The sequence below is a fragment of the Haplochromis burtoni genome, unplaced genomic scaffold (assembly GCF_018398535.1).
Source record: "Haplochromis burtoni strain Fernald_Lab_line unplaced genomic scaffold, NCSU_Asbu1 Contig_187, whole genome shotgun sequence".
Classification (NCBI taxonomy): Eukaryota; Metazoa; Chordata; class Actinopteri; order Cichliformes; family Cichlidae; genus Haplochromis; species Haplochromis burtoni.
In genome coordinates, this window is record NW_024582548.1 from 2170 (window position 1) to 25027 (window position 22858).

The 22858-nt window shown below is 40.5% G+C and overlaps 3 protein-coding genes across 3 annotated transcripts; 1 reads left to right on the forward strand and 2 right to left on the reverse strand.

Annotated features, from left to right (window-relative positions):
- The first annotated feature begins 698 nt into the window (after nucleotides 1–698).
- Nucleotides 699–11809, forward strand: znf710b (zinc finger protein 710b). The gene is made up of 5 exons (XM_005934526.3): nucleotides 699–3187; nucleotides 4593–6164; nucleotides 8654–8845; nucleotides 9175–9346; nucleotides 10532–11809. The coding sequence occupies exons 1-5, from the start codon at nucleotides 3143–3145 to the stop codon at nucleotides 10711–10713; spliced, it is 2163 nt and encodes a 720-aa protein (XP_005934588.1). The 5' UTR covers nucleotides 699–3142; the 3' UTR covers nucleotides 10714–11809.
- Nucleotides 11810–13746: 1937 nt separating this feature from the next.
- Nucleotides 13747–17915, reverse strand: LOC102292502 (isocitrate dehydrogenase [NADP], mitochondrial). The gene is made up of 11 exons (XM_005934527.3): nucleotides 17395–17915; nucleotides 16548–16639; nucleotides 16249–16414; nucleotides 15946–16106; nucleotides 15707–15850; nucleotides 15441–15577; nucleotides 14975–15126; nucleotides 14727–14839; nucleotides 14527–14624; nucleotides 14338–14430; nucleotides 13747–14228 (listed from the first exon to the last, which is right to left on the reverse strand). Exons 1-11 carry the CDS (start codon nucleotides 17513–17515, stop codon nucleotides 14144–14146), a joined length of 1362 nt encoding a protein of 453 aa, XP_005934589.1. The 5' UTR covers nucleotides 17516–17915; the 3' UTR covers nucleotides 13747–14143.
- A 1509-nt stretch (nucleotides 17916–19424) lies between these two features.
- Nucleotides 19425–22170, reverse strand: tmed3 (transmembrane p24 trafficking protein 3). Its single transcript, XM_005934528.3, has 3 exons — nucleotides 21916–22170; nucleotides 21292–21537; nucleotides 19425–20259 (listed from the first exon to the last, which is right to left on the reverse strand). Exons 1-3 carry the CDS (start codon nucleotides 22060–22062, stop codon nucleotides 20026–20028), a joined length of 627 nt encoding a protein of 208 aa, XP_005934590.1. The 5' UTR covers nucleotides 22063–22170; the 3' UTR covers nucleotides 19425–20025.
- Nucleotides 22171–22858: the final 688 nt, after the last annotated feature.

Below are 22858 nucleotides of genomic sequence, written 5' to 3' on the forward strand. Positions count from 1 at the left end.
TTCTTTGCATATGTAAAGCCAAAGTCAAGTAATTTTAAAGTAACTGATGGTTTTGTTTAAGTTTAAATGAGCAACACAATCTTGCATTAATTCTTACTGTGGAAAAAGTATGCAAAATGTTACATAAAGACTAGACTATATGCCATGATCCTCTCTGCTTGACTTGCGTGACTGACAGGAAGTGTGCTGTAGCGTGACCAAAGGGAAAGTTAACTATTTTTGGAAAGTTTTATTTGGTAAATAAAAGCATGAAAATCAGTGAGGCTCAAAGTAGAGGCACCATAATACTTGCTCATTGAAGATTATTCTAAAACATAAATTGAACTTAAGGCAGGGAATGAATAATATGAAATCAGCTTATTATGGTAGCATATAAAAAAGACATACTTGAAGCATATCCACACAATATACCTTTTGCAGTTTACTTAAACAAGGGATAAGGGAAACAAAAATATGGGAAATGATGGATCGTCTGTAACTATTTCTTGTGGACCTTTTATGTTCTTGAGTAATCACAGAAGTGTTAAATTTGTTAATTTACAGAAAATTGTGGGAAGATTTGTTCCCAGTTCCTTTAGAGTCCAAGGTGACATTTTGCAGAGAACCAAAATATGCTGATTTTTATCAGGAACATTTTGGATGTAGTCTTGTTTCTGATTAATATTGTCTTGATTGCCTAATCAGTTAATAAATTAATCAAACCTAATATGTTTTTTTTCTCAACTTTGCATATTTGCGTCTTCATTAGATCCTGACTGATATTTTGGTCCCCTGACATTATCAGCTGATATTGGCCTATTATGCAGTATATACACTAGCCAGACACTTCATTAGGTACAGCTTGATAGTACCAGGTTTTACCGTCAGAACTGCTATAATTCAACATGGTGCTGTAAACATTCCTCAGAGGTTTTGGTCCAAACTGACATCATGGTGTTAATTGCTGCAGATTTGTCTGCTGCACATACGTGACAGCAATCTCCCATTCCACCACATACCAAAGGTGCTCTGTTGGATTGAGATCTGGTAACTGTGGAGACCGTTTAAGTACAGTGAACTTATTCTCATATTCAAGAAACAAGTTTGAGATATTTTGAGATGATTTGAGCTTTGTGACACGTCATGTTATCCTGCTGGAAACAGCCATCAGAAGATGTGTGGTGGTCACAAAGGGATGGGCATGGTAACAGTACTCTTTAATACTGTTTAAATGATGATCGTTGGTAATAAAGGGCCCAAAGTGTATCAAAAAATATCCCCCACACCTTCACGTCACCTGGCCTGAACTGTTGATGCAGGGCAGGATGGATCTGTGCTGTAAATAGCATTGGTGGATAGTTCAATAATTATCTGAACCAAAAAATCTAGTATTGGTCAGGCATCAGAATTTCTATCAAAGCTAAACTACAGGCATGAAAAGGGGTAACACTTTAGGTTTTCATAAAAAACACAGTAGCTGTACTTGGAGTGAACTCAGTCTCTGTAGACGTGTTCTGCGACAGGGGGGTGATGTGCGATTGATCTGATTGAAGGAAAGATTGTCACTTTTTATGGAAATGAATGTTGTGTACCCACAGTATGTTTTAGAGCAAACACTGCTTTGGCTCAAACACTCATTAATAATGTCTTCCAGTGTCTACAATTACAGTCATCTGTTGATTTATTTTTGGCAGCATCCACTGACACACTCATGAGATTTTTGCATATTTTAAAATTTAAATAAATTCTTGGAAAAATGATTAAGTGATTGACAGACCCGTTTGTGTCTGTGATCAGAGTTTGATTGACAAAAACAGCGAGGTTGGTACCTTAGGCCCACTATTTATGTGAATCAGTAAAATAACAGATTGGTTGATAATAACACTAATAGTTTTTTGAGTCCTCAGTCTTTGTGGACTAATACACCAGTACAAAGTATTTCCTGCAAAGTGCATACAAGACACTATGCTGAATGTAGGTTTTTATATGTCTGTCGCCCTTTTTCTCATTTCGCTCCATAATTTGCAGCTTTCGCGTTGTCTCGCTTTCATCATTGGCAGGATATGCATGACCATTGTGGACCGTGAGGCCACCGTCTCGCCGCTCAACATCTATCTGATCTCTCCACGCATCCCATTTCACTGAAGGTGCCGTGGTCGTCAGATGACGTGAAAAGAGATGAAAGTTCTTCACACTTGAACTTTGACGTTTCCTCAGGCGTCAATCAGCAGCTCATTTTGTGTGTGTGTGTGTGTATGCATGTGCGTGTGATCCATGGGACTGTTTGATGCATCATTTCAAGCAGAATAATATCTCCGTGCTATTCTTTTACTTTTCATTGCTTCTTTTTCTTTTACCGCATTCTGCTCCCATCCCCCCGTCTCCTTTCTTTTTCTCTCTCTCTTTCTGTCTCCCCCCTCCCCTCTCTTTTCCTTGAGTATTCTTTCGTTTCAGTCTCTCCTCCTGCCCCCCCATCCATTTGCTCATCTCCTTGTCAGTCACCTTCCATCTCTTTCTTTCTCTCACCGTCTCTCTTCTTTCTCCTCTCTCATGTAACACGCTCGCATCCGAGACTGTGCACGAAACAATCTTCCAACACTTTCCCATACTCGTAAACCTCACTTGATCAATGAGAGAGTGAAAAGATACAGAGGGGAAGGCGCAGGGATGCATGGATGAAACACAGAGAAGAACTCAGCTGCAGATACAGGAAAAGAGACAGACAGGGATGTGCAGAAACAAAGATGAAGAATGACACACAAAGAAAGAAGAAAGGAGGGCGAGTTGCTTTGGTGGAGCCATAATTTCAGACGGATATGATGCTGATCTTGTTTTTGTTGTTGGTGTGTGCGTCTTTTGACTTTGATGTGACTTAACCTATTGATTACTGGACTGTCAAGGAACCTTGTGCATCAGTGCTGCGCCTGTGTATGCGTGTGTTTTTAAACCTACTGGCCACACGTGCTCATTTGGCTGCAAGGATATTTGGTTTGTTTAGTGTCTGCTCTGTGTTTGCGCTGGTGCGACCAGACTCTCTACCGAAACTGTGCTGAAGACTAAAGAGAAGGAGGCGGAGGGTAGCGTTAGCCCCGCCTCCTCACATCCCTCACGTATAAATAGGAGGCAAACATAGTCTATTCTCACTCAACACTCGCACTGAAGAATGAGATCCTTGAAGCACCTGAAACCTCACAGCAGGAGGAGCGTGGTGAGTTCACTGGCTCTCGCTCGTAGCATGTTAAGTGGTAGTTTGCTGAGGTGGTGGGCAACATGGGTTTGATCCCGGCAAAGCTGAAATGATACAGATAGAAAACTGCCATCAGAGATGCTTTGATTGTATCTGGTTTTCTTTTGTTTGTAAAGTTGCTTTCTGTGGAGTCTTTTTTTATTCTAAATGAAGAGCTGCCACTTGCATTAACTTATCGCAATCTCTCTATGAGCTTTTAAAAAAAAAAAATCTTTTTCCCAAACTCTTCTTCGGTGTCATCTTTTTGTCTTCTTCACTTTTTGTTTTTATCTTTCATTGAGTGTCTGGCTTTCATTTTGGCATTTTCCTTTCTCCTTCTGTCTCCTGGTTGCTCACTGCCTCTCCCTCCCTCCCTTTCCCTCTGTCTCTACATGTCTTTCTTTTTCTTTCTTCCTCTTGCTCTCTTTTGCCTGCTGCCTCACACTCACCCTCTCACTCTTTCACTCAGCCCTCTCCTCCTCCCCCTCCCTCTCTTATATGTGTATCTCTCTCTCAGCCTTCCTCCTTCCCTCCTGCCCACCCCCTCCTTCTCCTTATCTCTCCTTCACTCTCCCTTTACCTTACATTTTCTCCTTTTTTTCTTTTTTTCCTCTCCCTCCTCCCTTTCACTAGACTCTTGCATGCTCTAAGCTCTCACTCGCTCACTCTTTTTCCTGCTTCTCTCCCTCCCTCCCTCCATCTCTGTCTCTGCTTCTGTTCTCACTCTGCTCTCCAGTGTTTTTGTCTTATCTCGTGCTTTTCTATTCTTTTTTTTTTTCATTTCTTAATCTTGCTCAGTTTTCATTCTTTTCTTTTCTTTTTTCTTTCTTGCACTTGAATGTGTGTTTGTGTGGAGATCAGTAGGCCATCTAATCCACCACCACTCACTCACACACACACACACACACACACACATCATGCATGGTTAGCACGTTGGATTAGGATGCTGTCTTTCATAGTTCCTGTCTCTCCAGATCTGAAGGTTTGTTTTTGACACTGTTCATTCAGGTTGACTATTTGTACTAGGAAGAGTGATTTGGGGATAGATTTGCCTCAGTGGGAGGAAATGTTGTCTGCTTTTGCGCATCCTTTCTAGTGATGTAATAAACAGCTCCTGAAAATCAAAATTGTTCTTACTTTTCCCCCTCTCTGTCAGCAACTAGCTCAAAGAATCTGATCAGATGAGTCTCACCACCTTTTTTTCTTCAGTAGCTCATTTTTAATGGAGTGGAGGATGGTGCACAGTAGTTCACATTGAAAACACAACTTCCTGCCTTTATAAAAATTTACACTGAGCTTGATTTTTGTTCCCCTCTATAACACTTGGCAATAAAAAACATTAAAATGCTGATCTCTTTACAAACGGTTTGTCTCTTTCCTGTTCCAGGAGGAGGCGAGCCGGCGCCTGGGTAGATGTGAGCCCAAGGTAATGGCCAGGCTGGTGGACATAGGCACACAGACAGATCCAGTAGTTGTGCTGTCCTTGGCCCAGGCCGCCGTGCTAGGTCTCATCTCCCAGAATGAAGTATTCGGAGCTACCATTGCACCAAACGGCTTCTACACTGGTGAACCAAAAGAGTCCCCTGCACCCCCAGTAGACGGAGTTGACTACGAGTACGCAGACCAACTTATCGGCGCCAACGGAGATTATCTTGGAGAAAACTTGGGAGAAGACGGTCAGATGCAACCAAGCTGCAGCCAGCGGCGGTGGCAGCAGGGGCCGCCTCAGCATCCAGATGGGAAAATGGTGGTCCCCGATCGTCATGGCCTTCAAGCAGGTGACATGTCCTCTTCCCACGTGAAAGGGGAAGGGATGAACTCTGGAATGTCCTCCTGTGTCCACATGCTGAACAATATGGCTCCCAGAGGTGGTCTGGTTCAAGTAGATCCGGCCACCCTGAGAGGCACCAACAAGAACTGTGCAGAATGTGAGCGGGATGCTACAAACCAGCAGCAAGCCAACACACATGTCCACCCCCCTCCTCCCCAGGTGGCCCACAGGGGACCGGAGCAGGGCCACAGAGGACTGCAGGGCCAGCGCCCGATGGGGGGCCACGGTCGAGGTGGTAGAGAGGATGAAGAAGAGGTAGAACACCAGGGGAACACAATGATGAAACCCACACAGCAGGAGGAAGCTATCAGCAGCTACTTCCAGACCAGTGAAGTGGGAAGCTACGATTCTACAGAGATGGGAATGGGGGGCGAGTATGAAGACAGCAGCCAGAGTATGATGTGGACAGACGGGAGTGCGACAGGGCAGCATCCCCAGCCTCCACACCCCCAGCCTCCACGTAGACACGGTGGCCGTAGAGTAGACCGGCTAGATATCAACATCCAGATTGATGAATCCTACTGCGTAGACGTGGGAGACGGTTTGAAACGCTGGAAATGTCGCATGTGTGATAAATCCTACACCTCTAAGTATAACCTGGTCACACACATCCTGGGCCACAACGGCATCAAACCGCATGCTTGTCCACATTGCGGAAAGCTTTTCAAGCAGCCCAGTCACCTCCAAACCCATCTGCTAACCCACCAAGGTACGCGGCCTCACAAGTGCACAGTCTGCAAGAAGGGCTTCACCCAGACCAGTCACCTGAAGCGACACATGCTGCAACACACCGATGTAAAGCCCTACAGCTGCCGCTTCTGCCGCCGTGGCTTCGCCTATCCCAGCGAACTGCGAGCGCACGAGGTGAAGCACGAACGAGGCCGCTGCCATGTGTGCTCGCAATGTGGCATGGAGTTCCCCACCTATGCTCACCTCAAACGCCACCAGACCAGCCACCAGGGCCCCCACACCTTCCAGTGCACCGAGTGTAATAAGTCTTTCGCCTACCGTAGCCAGCTCCAGAACCACCTCCTGAAGCACCAGAGCCCGAGGCCTTACACCTGCTCCCAGTGCGGCCTGGAGTTTGTGCAACTCCACCACCTACGTCAGCACTCGCTCACCCATAAGGTATCTGACTGCTCAAGTTGCACACATGCTGTAAATGTTACCTGTAGATCAGTATTCAGCAGAGAGGTTTTTTTTTCCTTTGGCTTGTACAAAAATATTGAATGCTTTGATTCTCTTTTTTTTAATAGAGAGTCAACACAAACTAACATAAAAAAGATAATTTGCATCTGCAGTTCATATATAATTCACCTTAAGCCTTGGGTGTAGTTAACAGATACGAGCATCCACCTATCTGGCATCCTTTGTTGTCTTTGTCAGATTCATCTTGTTACAAAAACACATGATTTTAAGGTCAAAATAGAATCAACGTATCAGTCTAATATAAGGAATTTAGCACCTGGATTTAGTATGCTTACAAAAAATAACAGCTGGTAGAGGCTCGAGCCCCCACCTGCAACCACGAATTGGATAAGTGCAAGAAAAAAGATGGATGGATGGGAAAAAAGAAACTATTCCATCAACATGGTAATGCTAGACTTTTCTGTGTGGCTTTTTTTTTTTTTTCATTCATTTGAAATTTTTAATAATGTAGTGCCAACAAGTCACGATGAGGAAATGTATTTTTCTTTTTTATATTGAGTCACTTTAAGTTGTTAATTGCCCAGTGAATAGAATAAACTCCAGGTGGGTCATAGAAACAAGAAGAAATTTGAGTTTCTAGGATTAAATAATTTTTTTTTAATGGCAACAAAACCAAGTCTGAGTTGTTAAACAAATAGTATCAATTCTCATGTGAAATATGTTTTTGTTGATGCCATTTTCCCTGTGCAAATGCTGGAAAATCTTTGCAAAGGCTTCATCAGCAGTTAGAAACACAGCACTTAATCAAAATGGTGAAAAATCAAAGGAAATTAGAAGCATAGTAGAATTATCTGGCAAATGTTGCATTTTTTAGAAAGACCTTCAATCTCCTTGTCACGCTTTTTCAACCCTTGCTGTTTCCCACACTTTCACACAGGTGGGGAAGAGAGAGATGAAGGTGCGTCGGATTACCTTGTGCTTGTATTTGTGATCATTCTTGGTTATTCTAAAATCAGTTCCTTTTGAATGAGACTTTTTTTTTTCCCGCCCCAACTTTTAGTCATGCCTAGTGGGTGAAGGAATAGAAGATAGCTGACAGATAGAAATCCCACACGGTGACAAATGAAAATGCTGTGTTGCTAGGGACGGGCTCAAATGTGCTTTCTACTGGGGCAACAAAAATCCAAAGCCACGTTCATCATCAAACTGAAAGTGATGAGAGCAGTGAATGTTCTCAGTGGAGAGAGAATATTCTCTTTTGTGGCTTGTTTGAGCTGGTTGTCTGTTCACTGCTCCCCCTGGTGGACAACGTCAGCTCAACCCATTTGCCGTGCAGACAGTGGGCGGACGGACAGTCTGCCAGATTTGTCTGCTTATACAAACACTGTCTCTCGACCCACTAGTGTCCCGTAATACATATTTGTTCCTCGCAATAGCCTTCAATCCGCTCATTCAGTTGCAGGTTTTTGTCTACTGACACTGACTGCAGAGTGGAGTGCAGGAGGCAGCAGCACATTCATTGAGACAGGCCTCAAGGCCTTAGATGACAGTTGTCTGCTCCTGTGACCCACTGCATGTGTTTGAGAACGTTACAGCAGCTGAATAAAGATGATTCAAAGGGCCTTTTTCCTGTATTCTAGTGATCTCCTTTGGTACACCTAAAATGGCTGCCATAGATTTTGATACGGTTGGAGGAATGAGCAATAACTTGCAGGCAGGATTAAAATATTGCCCTGACATTGTATGCAGGATGGTGACTCTTTGGCCACCCTGTTTTACATGCATGTTATACTCTTGCTGTTGTTTTTGTAGGTAAAGTTGTATAATTTAGTTGTTGTTTCAGACAGATACTCTTGGATCTGTATCAGTGAGAGCCGATGTCTTTACTTAGGTCATCTTAAGCACACAGCTCTGTCTGTGAGCACCAAAGCCCCGCCCACCTGCTCTGTTACCCTTCTGTTTACAAGGGCCAGCAAATCGGAAGAAGCGGCTTGTTTCAGACGCTGGCTGTCAGCACCAAAGTCCAGCGTGAGATAAATTTAAATAGTTTTGTATTACGACACATACAAAGCTATTTTATTATAGTCCAAGAATAACATTATTAGGCTGGAATAGCATAGGAGCATAACAGGTTCTCGCTCAGCCAAATTAACCTGATATTAAAAGTGTTAAAAAAATATGCTGACTGCTCAGTAATTTTTCTTTCCTTTGGTAAAAAATGTAAGGAAATTTAGTCACAATGCAGATTTAAAGATAGCCTGGAATGTGAAACTCACACTGAATCTAAAAATATGTGTCTGCGTGCTCAGGTTTGGGTGTGTTATGACTTGGAAAAGCAGTGAGCTTTTAGACCCCACACGTTCAAATTAATCAGTATATCTGCCAACGTCTCACACTCTTGGAAGCAAACAGAACAGCTATTGCTGTATTTGACTGATGGACCTTTGTCTTCTCTTTGCACTCTGCAGGGGATGAAAGGCCACAAGTGTGACGTGTGTTCCCGAGAGTTCACCCTGTCTGCCAACCTGAAGAGGCATATGCTCATCCACAACAGCGTCAGGCCCTTCCAGTGTCACGTTTGCTTCAAGAGCTTCATCCAGAAACAGACCCTCAAGACCCACATGATCGTCCACCTGCCTGTGAAGCCATTCAAATGCAAGGTGCGTATTTTAACTCCAGACTGATAGCAGAGTGTGCAGGGCTGTTTAATTAACTGGCGTGAAATTAGTTGTGATGATGCATTTTTAGTTTCTATCGATTTAATTTAACGTAATAGGATTATGAGGGAGAAGAAAGTGCTCCTAGAAAGCATCTCATAAGCGTCTTATAACCTGATATCAGTACGTTTTCTAAAATTAAATGAGAAGAAAATCCCAGACACGAGAGGCCACTATCGCCAGGCAGGATGCTTTTATCACATCTGGTATAAGTTTTTTCTCTGTTTATATCAGTGCACCTAAATTATTTTTTTTGTATACTTTATTTCCAGGTTTGTGGCAAGTCTTTCAACCGAATGTATAACCTTCTGGGTCACATGCATCTCCATGCTGGCAGTAAGCCCTTCAAGTGTCCTTACTGCACCAGTAAGTTCAACCTGAAAGGAAACCTCAGCAGGCACATGAAGGTCAAACAAGGCATGGATGTCTCACCAGAAGGACAAGGTTAGGCTCACTTTTTTTTTTAACATTAATATCAACCTTACTTTCTGTCATATGCAGATAAGCACATTAGCCAGGTGTTTTATACTGTTTCAAAAGTAGATGTTTGCAGAACGTTCAGTTAATGACATCAGTGCATGTACAAGTAATCCCATATGAGCCAAAGCTCAGGCTTCGCACAGCTCCCAGTGCTGTTCCAAACAGTCTTTTTCCTACTCTTGAATCTGTGTCAGTGAGAGCAGATATCCCTAAAATGGTCATCTCAGGCACACAGCTGTGGCACCTCCTGTTCAGACCTTCTGTTTGCATCAGGCCACAAGTCAGAGGAAAGTTGCCTAAAAGCAAGAAGATCTGAAACAGCTTGTTTCAAATGCGGGGGACACCAAAGCCCAGTATAAGATAAATGAGGATTATTTTAAACTATGAATGCAAAGAAGAAGTAGAAATATGGAGCTGAAAGTGAGCTTTTTCTATCCATCTGCCCAACCACCTATTAATCTTCCATTTATACAAAGTCAGCTCATGGTGGCAGCAGGTTAAGCAGGCATTTTAAATGTCCTCCCTAGCAACACTTTCCAGTTCCTCTTGGCGGGTCCTGAGTCGTTCCCGAGCCAAATGAGGTATATCATTTCTCCACTGAGTTCTGGGTCTACCCTGGGATCTCTTCCCAGTTGGGTGAGACCAAGCAACCTCCAGTGGCTTATTTAATACTTCCTCCACAGTCTGTCTCTAAGGTTAGGGAAGCTCGTTTTAGCCGCATGTATTTGCAACTTTATTTGGTCATCAGCCAGATCATGACCATAGGAGAGGGTTAGAACATGGACCGATCGGTTCAGCCTAAACAGTTAACTTTTGGCCAACTCTCTGTTTACCATAACAGTCGGGAACATTCCTGCATTACTGGTGTCACCATACCAATCCAGTGCTCAAACTCACACTATACCCATTTTGTTTTTCTTCGTTTTGCTGTAGACATGTATTATTTGACTCATTTCTGCTTGTTTTGAGTCTAAGACATAAGATTAATTCACTGATGCAATACGTTTGCAAGGTTGAGATCATTACATTGTCCAGGATTAGCTCAGAAGTGCTAAAAACCTCACTTTTCTAATAGATGGGAGTTGGCTGGATGAGCGTCATGCCATGTTGCCAGGCCAATGTCAGTCAATGCCTTTTTGTATTTTCCAGAAGTTCTTCCAGAAATGGACAGCCAGGGGGAATATGAAGGACAGAACTTCACCTTTACAGCACCGGACAGTATGGACAATGGTGGCTCCCAAAACCTCACTAAACTCACTACAGCAAACATGGAGGACATGGAGGAGTATTACAATTTTGGAAAGGATACAAGCAGCTACACTACACCTTGAGTGGCGATGGACCAGAAAACTTTTTTCCTTTTTTTTGTTTCTGAAGGCAGAAGGAAATTACAGAATTGTTGTTGAGACTTTGGGAGACTCTGGGAAAAGGGGTTTTCATTTAGTTTTGGCCTCCTTCCAGAAGCGCCAGACTTGGCGGACTATGATGGGAGGCCAGGGAGGAGGAGGAGTGCTTCAAAGGAGACGTTTCAACTCTGTTGCTTATAACCGAGACACTGAAACAGTTGACACGGTGTGAAGCTCTTCTTTTGGGATAACTACGCTTACCGGCTCAGACTCTCACTGGTGGACAGTGAAATCTGTATGTTGTGTGTATGTATCAGTTATTTGAAGAGGAAAAAAAAGAAAAAAGTTGCAGTTGCAGAGCCATTGGTTACATTTAATGTGATAGAAATTTGTTTGCCATTTTTGTCATTCACAACCAATGTATACCCTCATATTTTTGACTGAAAGTGCCAGATAGACATTTTGCAACTAAGCTTCCACAGTGTCAGCTATTTACTCACTGTATATCGAAGTTTTGATACATAGTCACAACATATTCATAGGTTTGAATGCTCTTAGTTAACAACTCCTAATTGTAGTTGCCCGTTCCTGCCTATTCCTCATTTGAAAGTTCAGACAGGTCTATCTTTAAGTGCATTTGTACTTTTTGCACATGACATTGTAGCCTTTTTTGTTTTCTTTAAAAAAAAAAAAAAAATCTTAGTAGGGCACCGACTACCAAAGTTGCTACTGTCTCATGTCGGCTACAACCAGAAAACAAAACTGCCGGCATGTAAAGCCCTCTCACTGTACAAATGATTCTGCAACATGCAGTGTGTTTACCCATCTTTTTTTGTTTCACATGGTTTAGCTTTGCATTAATAATCTATCCCGTGTAGTGAATATACTGCTCTAGGTTTTGAATTACCGAGTGAACAGAACAAAAAGCACTTTTTCATCAAAACCTGTCATTTTTTCTGTGAAGGCGGTCTTCAGTAAGAGTGAATTCATTTGCCTCAAGGAAGAAGAGCTGGGGATGGAAGATAAAATCTTCCGACCCCTTATAAAGGCAATATTATTAAACATAGTTATGCTTTTTCAATCTTGTTTTGTTTTTTCTAAACTGCTGTTTACCTAAAATGGATATTTCATGGTTGTCAGTTCAAAAATGAGTTGCAGAATGAGCAGTTTGAGCAGAGAATCAGCAGTTTGGGTTTTTATTAGTTGTTTGTAGTTTCAGCACTCTTAAATCCAGGGCTGGGTCCACTTTACTTTTAATTCAATTTATTCAGAAATATTTTCCCCATCATGGGGAAAGTAGCATGAAAAACAAGAGATGACACAAACCGAACCTGTGAATTTAAAAGATGAAAATAAATTATTTGGAAGTCGTGCTTGCTTAGATTTTGAAATGATTGAATTAAAAGTAGACTGACACTGGTCCTGCCACTCAGAAATTCTGTTTAGGGGAAGATGGATAACTCCCCCTGTCCTGCCATGCAGGTCAGCCTTGATATGCACACTAAGCCAGAGGAATGGTCTACTAGTTCTTTTTTTGAGATGAGAAATATTAAACTGAGACCTCATGGAAATTGACCATGAATTATTTAATAAAGGTTCTCTAGTTTAAGTGATGAAGACTGGTGTTTTAATCCATCACTATCTGGGGGATAATCCTTATGATTTTTTAGTGATACACCCACTTTTTGTGTACGACCTCAAATTTGACATTGTTTTATCATTATATCTCCAACATTTAGTTGGATTGCCACGAAAGTTGGTACGCGATACATTTTGGGTCAATATTACTGTGATTTGTTGCTGAAGAACAAGCACATTTGAATATTGATGGAGCATTTTAATTTTCTTGGTCTGCTGCATGGATGCTTTTGGCTTGGAACCAGAGAGCACATTTTGGGTTAAACCTGAGGTCTTTAACTCCCAGTAGAGCTTATGGACTGGTCAGCTGCTTCATGGGTGCTTTAAACTTCCATAAGAGCAAGGTTGATCAATTTTGCTCAGAGATATAGCTCTTTTATTGCTGACGATGAAGTTAAGTTTTGGGTTTTTTGGTTTTTTTTAAGACTTTCAATGGGAAGTTTTAAAGAGAAGTGAGATTAATCTAAATGTCAATAATCAAGAATTGTGTTCATTTTCTTTCTTTCTGCCTTGTAACAATTGGGGTAGAAAGAGCAAGAATCTACCATATTTTCTGAATAGTGTTTAGATCTGTTAATGTCTGACAACACTTTAAATACCAAAAATATTTTTGAATATGTCTGAATGCTCATGTTTCTTTAAATTTAGCAGTTTTAGATGAACAACCAGGCCTGGGATAAATCATTTCCTTCCTTAGGGATACATATAGATTCTTATACAGGATGAAAAGAGAGCAATGGTGAACACAAAGGAGGACAACCATGGCTGGGAGGTTAATTCAGGTAATGTGATTGGCGGTCTACCTGACATGAAATTGAACATGGAATTTTCCACTGCAGCAAACCTCAATTATTCTGTATTACAAACAGGAACAAACGCTAAACGCAGTCTGCAGGTGCACTTTAGCCAAGGATCAGTTTAAGATTGGAACAGTGAACCAGTTAACCCAGTTTTCTTTTCCTTAAAGAAATATTCATAATAAGCAGCAACATAATGCATAGACGTTACAGCAACCGACTGGATGACTGTGACCATGTCGACATCTGCTGGTCATACACCGTGGCTGCCAGCACAGCTAAAAGCTTTGCCAAAACTCCCATCAGGCTTGGCCCCCTGCTGGTACAACACTACTCGGCATTATGCACTGCGGGGTGCATATGATGGCTACAAAATGAGCATACAGCACCGCATGAATGCACTGCTGGACAGGAGCTCATGAGCAAGTGCATGAAATTAAAATGTGCAATAGAAATGCATGTGGTGGCTTTTCCCCAAAAGAATCCGGAAAAGCCGGGCCGAAAAAGGGTTTTTTTTCTGTCCCAGGATAAAAGCACCGACCTGACAAATGAACATGAAAAAGGCAACTCCGCACACACGAAGTGTAATTAAATGACAATTTCTTTTTATAGTCATGCTGATTAAGTACAATGTGACGTTAACATAATGATATCCAAATTTTGCTATTCCCTGAAGGTATGCTCTAATTTAATGAGAAAGCCTGAAACATCTTTAAACTGTCCATAATAAATGAATATTACCATTAATAATTAATTATAAAATTTACTAATTTGTACAAATGTGGCAATAGGAAAAGGCAAACAAAACAAATATACAAATTTTAAATAAAGGCATGTATTGCGGAGCAGCTTCAAAACTGGATACAAAGATTCATACAAACAAGAGGGTAAAATGTTATTTTATACAAATCTAGAAACAGTTTTTGCCTGGTTTTTTTGCTACATTAACAAAAATCTTCATATTGTCTTCTAAATGTTATTCAGTTGCCAAGAGCTTTATCGAGGTTGGTCTTTATGGCATCAAGGAAGTCTGTCGTGTTGACATAGTGTTCATTTAGCTTGCAGCTACAATGGAGAGGGTAGAGAGTGATTAGTTGACATAAAGTGTGTATTTATGTCTAAATATTAGAAAAAAATTCTACAATATGAATTATAAATGAAAATGTGATCTCACTTGGCCAAGCCATGGATGCAACCTGCAAGATCCTTGGTCATTATACCATTTTCCACCGTATCCACACAGACTTTTTCCAAAGTTTGGCAGAACCTGGAATTTGTAGTGCAATAGCAGTTAAAATGATATAAAACTGTATAAATATATAATATATGTCAAATGAGTAGATGACACTAATAAGATATGTACTTTATCAAATCAGGATTCTCATCCAGTTTGCCTCTGTGCTCCAGCCCTCTGGTCCAAGCAAATATGCTTGCGATGGGGTTGGTACTGGTTGGTTTTCCCTGTAGAGCAATGTTAGCGTTGGTCATTTAACTCCCTTTAGCCCATAACCTAACATATAGTCAAAGCTCTGAGTCTTTTCAGATTGATTCAGTGGCCCTTACTATCTGGTGTTCACGGTAGTGCCTGGTGACAGTGCCATGTGCGGCCTCAGCCTCGATGGTTTTACCGTCGGGACACACAAGCACTGATGTCATGAGACCCAGAGAACCAAAGCCTGGTACAAACAGAAACATGGCATTAGAAGGAAATCACATCAGCATGAAATCACGAAAACATGAACATCACGTCCAAATATTGCAACATTGGGAGCTCTGCAAACATACTCATTATCTAACCGTAGTCTACTTACCCTGAGCCAGAATGTCTGACTGCACATCTCCATCATAATTCTTGCAAGCCCAAACAAATCCTCCAGAGGACTTCAGGACCTGGGCCACCATGTCGTCAATGAGACGGTGCTCATACCAGATCTTCAGCTTGTCAAACTGTGGCTTGTAGTTTCTAAAGGAAAACAAAGAGAAATTCAGCAGCTTTGTAGATGTTAAACAACCAATAATAAAACATTTTATGGCTCAGTGAAGAATGTTTTCCTCTAGCACCAGAAACAGCACCAGGTCTAATACTCTACTGCTGTGTGTCTTACCCCAGCTGGTTACCCCAGCGACATGTACTGCACATTTCAGCTTATGGCCATGATGAATCTGATGAATGGCACAAGCTGAAACATGGGGGTTTCAATGAAATTAAGAACCTCCAAAGCAGGTGTAGCTTTCTCAGATACCTCTGCTCTGCTCTCTTTTTAATGTACATCTTACTTCTCAAAGATGTCCTGGAAGATGTCTTTAAAGCGGCCATCGTAGGCCTTGAGGATCGTGTTCTTGGTGCTCATGTACAGGGGCCACTTCTTCTGGATGGCATACTGGAAGCAGCTGTGAGCAAATCCACTGATGGACTGAGCAAAGAAAACATAGCACTTGCTTGATCAATAGCATCATAGAACATTAAATTAAAAACAAGGAGAGTACCCCAAAGTATCTCATCTTTCTCATGTAACCAAACCTATAAAGAAAGTTACCATTACCTCATCAGTGTTGTACATCCCCATCCCACAACCTCCTGCTGGGAAGTCATACACCTCCCACTCCTGCTTTGTGCTTCCATCAGCTGGGGTAAAAACAATCTTAAACTTGCCAGGCTGGTTAATGACAAAGTCTGTGGCCCTGTACTGTGAGACAGTCAGACACTGGTATGTGAGTCTGCACTGCTTTAAGTCTGGACAGAAAGAGAAGATGCACATTTGTCTTGTTGTTTTTTCTTTACCTGATCTCCAAAAGCATGCCTGCCAATTGTTATGGGTTGTGTCCATCCAGGAACAAGACGGGGAATGTTTTTGCAAAGGATTGGCTCACGGAAAACTGTGCCGCCTAAGATGTTCCGGATGGTCCCGTTGGGACTCTTCCACATCTTCTTTAGTTTAAACTCTGAGGAGAAAATATAATAAACACATATAATAAGCACAAGAAGGTATTAATTTGTGTAAATATAATAGAATTAAAATGCACTCAAATACCTCTAATTCTAATGAATCTGTACAAAGTTAAAACAAGTCTGAGTCTAACTTACCCTCAACTCTGGCCTCATCAGGGGTGATGGTGGCACATTTGACAGCCACGTTGTATTTCATAGTCGCCAGAGCAGAATCTATGGTGACCTGGTCATTCGTCTGGTCTCTGTAGGGCAGACCCAGGTCGAAATACTTCAGCTCAACATCCACATTGGGCAGGATGAGCTGTGCAAGATGTCAATGTGTAAATTGCCTGAGGATAATTTGGCACAGAAACCACAAAAATGCATACATGCAGAGTTACGAGGAAACATTTTGATTCCTTGACACGTCAAGTGTCACCTAGTGTTTGATTTACCTTCTCTTTAATGAACTCCCATATGATGCGAGTCATCTCATCACCATCCATTTCCACGACTGGCTGGTCCACTTTGATACGTTTTGTTGCATCTAAAAAAAAAAAATTAAAGTTACATTACTGTTGTATTAAAGCGTAAGAGTCTGAAAATGACAGGGGAAACGAAAGGTTAAGTTTGCACACTTGTGTAAATAAAAGGTCAAATTGTTTTCGATGTTAGGAGTTTATTCACAGCTTTGTATTATACTTCTTAATTGACTCCAAGTCTTCCAATTCGTGTCACTTTCGGGGAGCCAGCCACTGACCTCTGAATATCTCTGAGCCGACTAGGCTTACTTTTATCATCTGAGACACCTGCATATCATTTTTACATTCCTGGCAGCTGAGTTTGACTGAGGCAGTGACCTTCGGATTATAAGAGTGCTCCGATATCATTTATTACCTGTCAAGCCCTTTTTGTACCTGACAACATGTGGACTAAAGTAGCAAAGCAGGCTGGCACCAAACTTACTTACACACATTATTTCTCCTTTTTATTCTTTTCACGTTAGAATACAAACTCTTTAGATTTTATTCAGCATGACCACACTGGCTTTTCTTTATGTTATTACCTTATTTATTTGTCATTTTGTAATAATGAAATGCCTCTGAATTACTTTTTGTGTAATCTTACAATGTATGACTCACCCATGGATACTTGCCAAACAGCAACACCGACTCACCTGTTTCTATCATTTCCAGTCACTCGCTATAACTTATGACTCTGCCACACTGTGCATCTCATGTAACCACATTAATGTTATGAGCAGTTCATTCTGAGTCATTATGTTGTCGACGGTAAACTTACAGTTTCTCTGTTGCAGTCTGTGATGGCAGACGGCGGCCGGTGAGACCACTGCGGGGTTTTGCGACAGCGCAGCGGCGGCACTCCTCGACACCGTAGTCAGAGCTTTAAGGTATCCCGCCATGTATACTAGTGGTTACTTAGGGTCAGCAACTGTTCCACTGGGACTATAGTTTCTTCCTAATGAATGGACGTAAGGCCTGTAGAACCCGCTAAACTGATGACGCTGGACGTCGGCGCTAATAACTTCCACCCACGTCAGCTTGGAGAAAGACCGCTTCGCCCCGATTGGCCAGTGGAGCCGGCACAGGTTCAAGTTCACTTCAACTCTTCTTCCTATTTCCTCATTTGAAACACAGTAGTAGAATGCAGTATACACGCTCCATGTGTATGTAATGTGGGGGTTTTCCACATTAAAAGCCCCAACGTAATCCGCATAAACAGCTAATGTACAGTGTAAACATCTGTCTTCTAATTTCTTTGAATGCAGAACTTCTTTAAAGAATAATAATGACAAAGAACTTAGAAAAAATAGAAGAAAAAAAACCCAAAACATAGTAAATATAAAAAGATAAATAATATAAATTTGTTCCAGGTTAAAAATTCATCTGCTAGATACTAAGAAGTGGTTTCTCTGTGTTTTAGATTTATTCACTATCAAACTACTGTTGATGTCTCTGTGAAGGTTCTCAGTCATCCAGGTCATCGTAGTCTAAGGAGCTTGGAAAGAAAAGCATCTGTGATTAGGTAGAGGATCATTAGGGGGTCCATTGTCCCTCTTGGGGGGATACTCCCACAGGGCTTAACTCTGGGACTCTCCAGCATGTGACCTTAGAACTGAAGAAGCTTCTCTGATGAGAGGTGAAACGTCTTCAAACAACTTAAAGAAGTCCAGACACTGTTCTTTTCCAAGCTCCTTAGACTACTGTTGATACCACAAATGCTCCTAAATTTTAAAGTAATCACTAACAAACTTAAAAAAAAAAAAAAACCCAGGGAGATCAAGTGTCTCTGTAATGCCTCTGGCAACTTTTTACTGAGTTTGAATCCACTTCAAACTACAATCAAACTACTTGGATTCGCTGCAAATAATTGTTCTCAGTGATCACCTTTATTACATGCTTAAACACTTCTTTCCTGATGTTACTGCCCCCCCAACATCGGCTGCCCAATAAAAAGAGTATGAGGGCTCACTGACTGATTTGATAAGTTTGAAAAATTATGTAAATAATATCTTATATCTTCTGACTTATTTTCGCAGTAACTTCCACAGGACATTTACTGCCAAAGAGCACACAGGGGATTTGACATTATGGCCAAACACCCTACTGAGACACCTTGTGTTGGGTTTTCCTTTAATTTGCCACATTTCTATATAGCATTATGCACAGTGAAAGTCAAATGTTCAAGTCAAGCTGCAATAAGCAAAATACATTTTTAATGTGGCAGGACATTAGGATTAGAGTTTCCAATGGAACTTCTTGAAAACATGGAGACCTAAAGTATTAAAGACTGTTAGAATAGCTTTAATTACAATCTATAGTTTCCTTAATCTCTAAATTTTTAAAATTAAATAACATCGAGTATCATTGGATTTTAAAAAATATCACAACACTCGGTGCCAAACTTTAATTTGACAATGTCTAAAAACTTTGTGGCACGATTACTCTCATAATTGGCTGAAAGTAACCCTCTTTCAGGTTAATGAAGATGTTTCACCTCTCATCTGAAAATGCTCTGGTCAGAACTGAAGAAGCCTCTAAGATGAGAGGTGAGAAACAAGAACCCAAAAAAGACATCCAGTTACCTTCCACTCAAGTGCTTGAGACTATCATGACCTGGATGACTGAGAACCTACACAGCCGTATTTAAAAAAAAAATAATAATAATTTGTCTTCAAATCGAATTGAAATGTCAAAGAAACTATTTGTGCAAAAAATGATATCTGGTTGATACTTGGTGACTTTCCAGTGAAGAAAATGTAAAACATATAAATGAGAATCCAAAACAACAAACAAACAAAAAAACAGCAGTTGCGTGTATATGTATCAGGTTATATGTATTTAAATTAAAACAGTAAACTTCAACTTGGTTGGCATGAGGAAAAAACAAATGCCTAAGCCACTCCGTATGAAACAGACAAGAAATGAGAGAAACGGAGCTCTCATAGCTCATAATGATTTTGCACACATAAATTAAGGTAACAATACATATAACAGATGTTATACAACAAATAAAACTCAAATTTAAACACAATTCCTCTTTGGTTTTTATGTGTGATACTACTACAGATGACAGAAATCCACAAAGCTGCTTTTATAAGTGAAACTAGGCTACTTAATAGGCAGATCAAAATAAACATGCCATCTCGTCCACCTCTATAAAAATAAAGTCTCTAAAGGCTGAAAGATGTCAACTGCATTTTAAACACAGACATGAGTGGGGTTTCTTTTCAGTAGAAAGTTGTTGAATGAAAACAACTTGTGTAAAACCTGAATTCAAGTTTTGCCCGACAGGAATGTGAAAACTCCTTGATCTATCCATTTACCATTGGCTTTGATGAAAATACTAACAATATGTGTTCACATTAGCAAGCTTCCACTTGAGTTTCTTATGGCACACTGAGACCTTGGTTTAAGTGGTAGCTGCCACAGAGCCTTTCTTGTCAGAGAAGAAGCTCTTAAGCATCATGACTTGACCGATGCCGATGACAAACAACAGGACGGTTTCTCCGATGGACCAGTAGGTGACGCGCTCCAGCAGGTGCTCTGCTTTTGTGCGATCCTGCGCCTCTCTCAGCCTGTACCATGTCTGCGAGTCAGCCACCACCTTCAGGATCTCATGAATGGCGACGCAAGACGACTCCAACTGATAACAGAAAGATTAATGGAAATTCATCAATATGTACAGTAGAAGGTGGATCGCACAGATCAGAGTCACATAAACTCACTATACATTTGACCCTAGAGGTCTCAGTACTTGAATTAAAGAGTAGTAACACTATGCTATCCTATAGTCTGATATGAAATGCACAGTCACAACTCTTAACAATAAACACTCAACCTCTTTAACCCCACTGCATTTTACACTGATTGATTTTAATCTGGTATCTGCTACTCCATACCACTTTTTATATTTAGTAAACCATTTTAAACTCTCCTCTAGCTCTGGTTAATTTCAGCTTTTTTGCAAATCAGCTATACTTGCTATTATTACCCAATATATTTATTTAAATCAATATTTATTTTACTTTATTATATTTAAGATATCTGTTATGTCATACTATATTCTACTGACCTACATACCATTCTACTTATTTAGGTTATTTTTGATACATTTCTTGAGATTAACAACAAATGCTGGTTTTAAGTTGCATCAAAGGAATTTCCAAACTCTTTTGAGAAATAAAGTATGGCTTATCAGATGTTATACTCTGTGTTTTGAGAAGCAACAATGCTGTCAAACTGTTGACATTTCCTCTTTTGGGTGATCTGTGTAATTCCAGGAACGGAGAGTGCATTTAAATACAATATTTCCTTGTGAGCTTAATGTGAATAACTCTTGCACCACCTTATGGACATTATATAAACACCTTTAAAGCAGCAAAAATACTATACCGATTTTAGATTACTTGTTATCACCTTACTAAGCATAACTGATATGTCTGTACTCATTTTTCATGTCAAAATACATCCTGTTTTTTCTGATTCAAATCATGATACAAACGTCTGTGATATGACATTGCAGTTCTGTCTTCTCAAGGCATGCTTGTCTAATTGAAGGCAGCAATGTTTAAACATTGATAAGGTAATAAATTAGCTATCAAGTAATCCAGCATGTTCTTAAAAAAAACAAACAAACTGCACCTGACACACTGAAAGCACCGTGTTCATTACTGACCTGAGTCAGAGCTGTGGTTCTTTTCATGCTGTCCAGAATGGGTTCCTCATTCCCGTGGCGGAAGTCCAGATACACTACTTTGTGTGTAAAAGTGGAGAATTCATTGCTGAAGCAAACCTTGTAGACTCCCTTCATAGTTGTGGTGTGAGAGAAGCTGTCATACTGCTTCTTCTTCTCATTATACAAGGCATTGTCATGAGGATCTGTGACGAAGCAGTCCACATCATAGTTGCCCCCTGAAATAACCTAAGAGAAAATAAAACATATATAGAAGGAAAGAAAGTTGCAACGTTGCGTCGCTGTTAAATATATTGAAGTTATTGGATGTGGCTGTGTGTGTGGTTCCAGCTATTCCTCTGGGAATTATTGGGCTTCTCTTTAAAAGTCTTTATCTTGAAACGGAAAATAATCTGAGATAACATATGTTTTCAATTGATTGAAAAAAACGGAGCCAAATTTAAGTAAATCAAAATATGCATTCTGCACTATTTTACGATTAATAGACAATTATAAATTTGTTCTTGATTTCTGGAAGCCGGAGAAAAAAACTTCAGCCTAAAAATTAGTCTGACAGCATCTGCTAAGTGCACACACTGACGTGATGGAGCTCTCAGAGGAACTTACTTGAAAGTCTATGTCAAACTTCACGTCTTTCTCCAGCTCCTCGTAGAAACACTGCTTGTCATTGTCAGGCAGTTCAAATGTGATCTCAGTCCCAGACACCACACATGCATTCAACAGCAGCAAACAGGTGAGTGACAAATACAACATCGCGACAACAAAGAGAAGGTGCAGGCAGACAGACTATTCTTCACTATTCAACAATGATGTTAACAGTTTGTAGTTCTGACGTGGCGCGAGCATGAAGAACTTCCGGGACACTGTTGTTTAGTTTTTTTATTTGAAAAAAAAAATCCAACTTCTTCCAAACGTAATATAAAGACAGACAAGACCCAATTTAGGCTTTTAACGCAATTTAAAATATTTTAACACAAATTTAGACCCACAAAGCGAAGAAATACGCTTAACCAGCTGTACAGAGATTTTAACCAATAACAGAGCATTACAACAAGTTTCCCCCTTCAAAATAAGGGCACGGGATTAACAAAAGAAGCTGGAAACGAATAGACAAACGAATTTTAATAAATAAGGGAAGTCAAGTGAATTTTGAGTTCCAAAGTAGATTAATTTGCATGCAAAATTATTACTATATATTATTACTGGCACCAGTAAAGGTTTTTAGTAAAATTATATTTTCATGGGACAAATGTACTTAATCAGTAGTTAAATCATTCACTAATGTTCAAAGGTTCTAAGATGACTACCAGTTTAATTTCATCTGTTTCTACTAATGACAGTGTTACGTCAAATCATTAATTAAAATTGTATAAATCTGTTTTACATGGTGTTTTAATTTGAAAATCCCTGTGAGAGATGTCTGACGAGGCAAGCAGTATTTCTATACCTTATGCTATAGTGAGAGTAACTCACTGCAAACAGATGCTCATAATTCAGTACACGGTGTATCCTGAGCACATAATAGTACTATTACTACCATTACAAACAA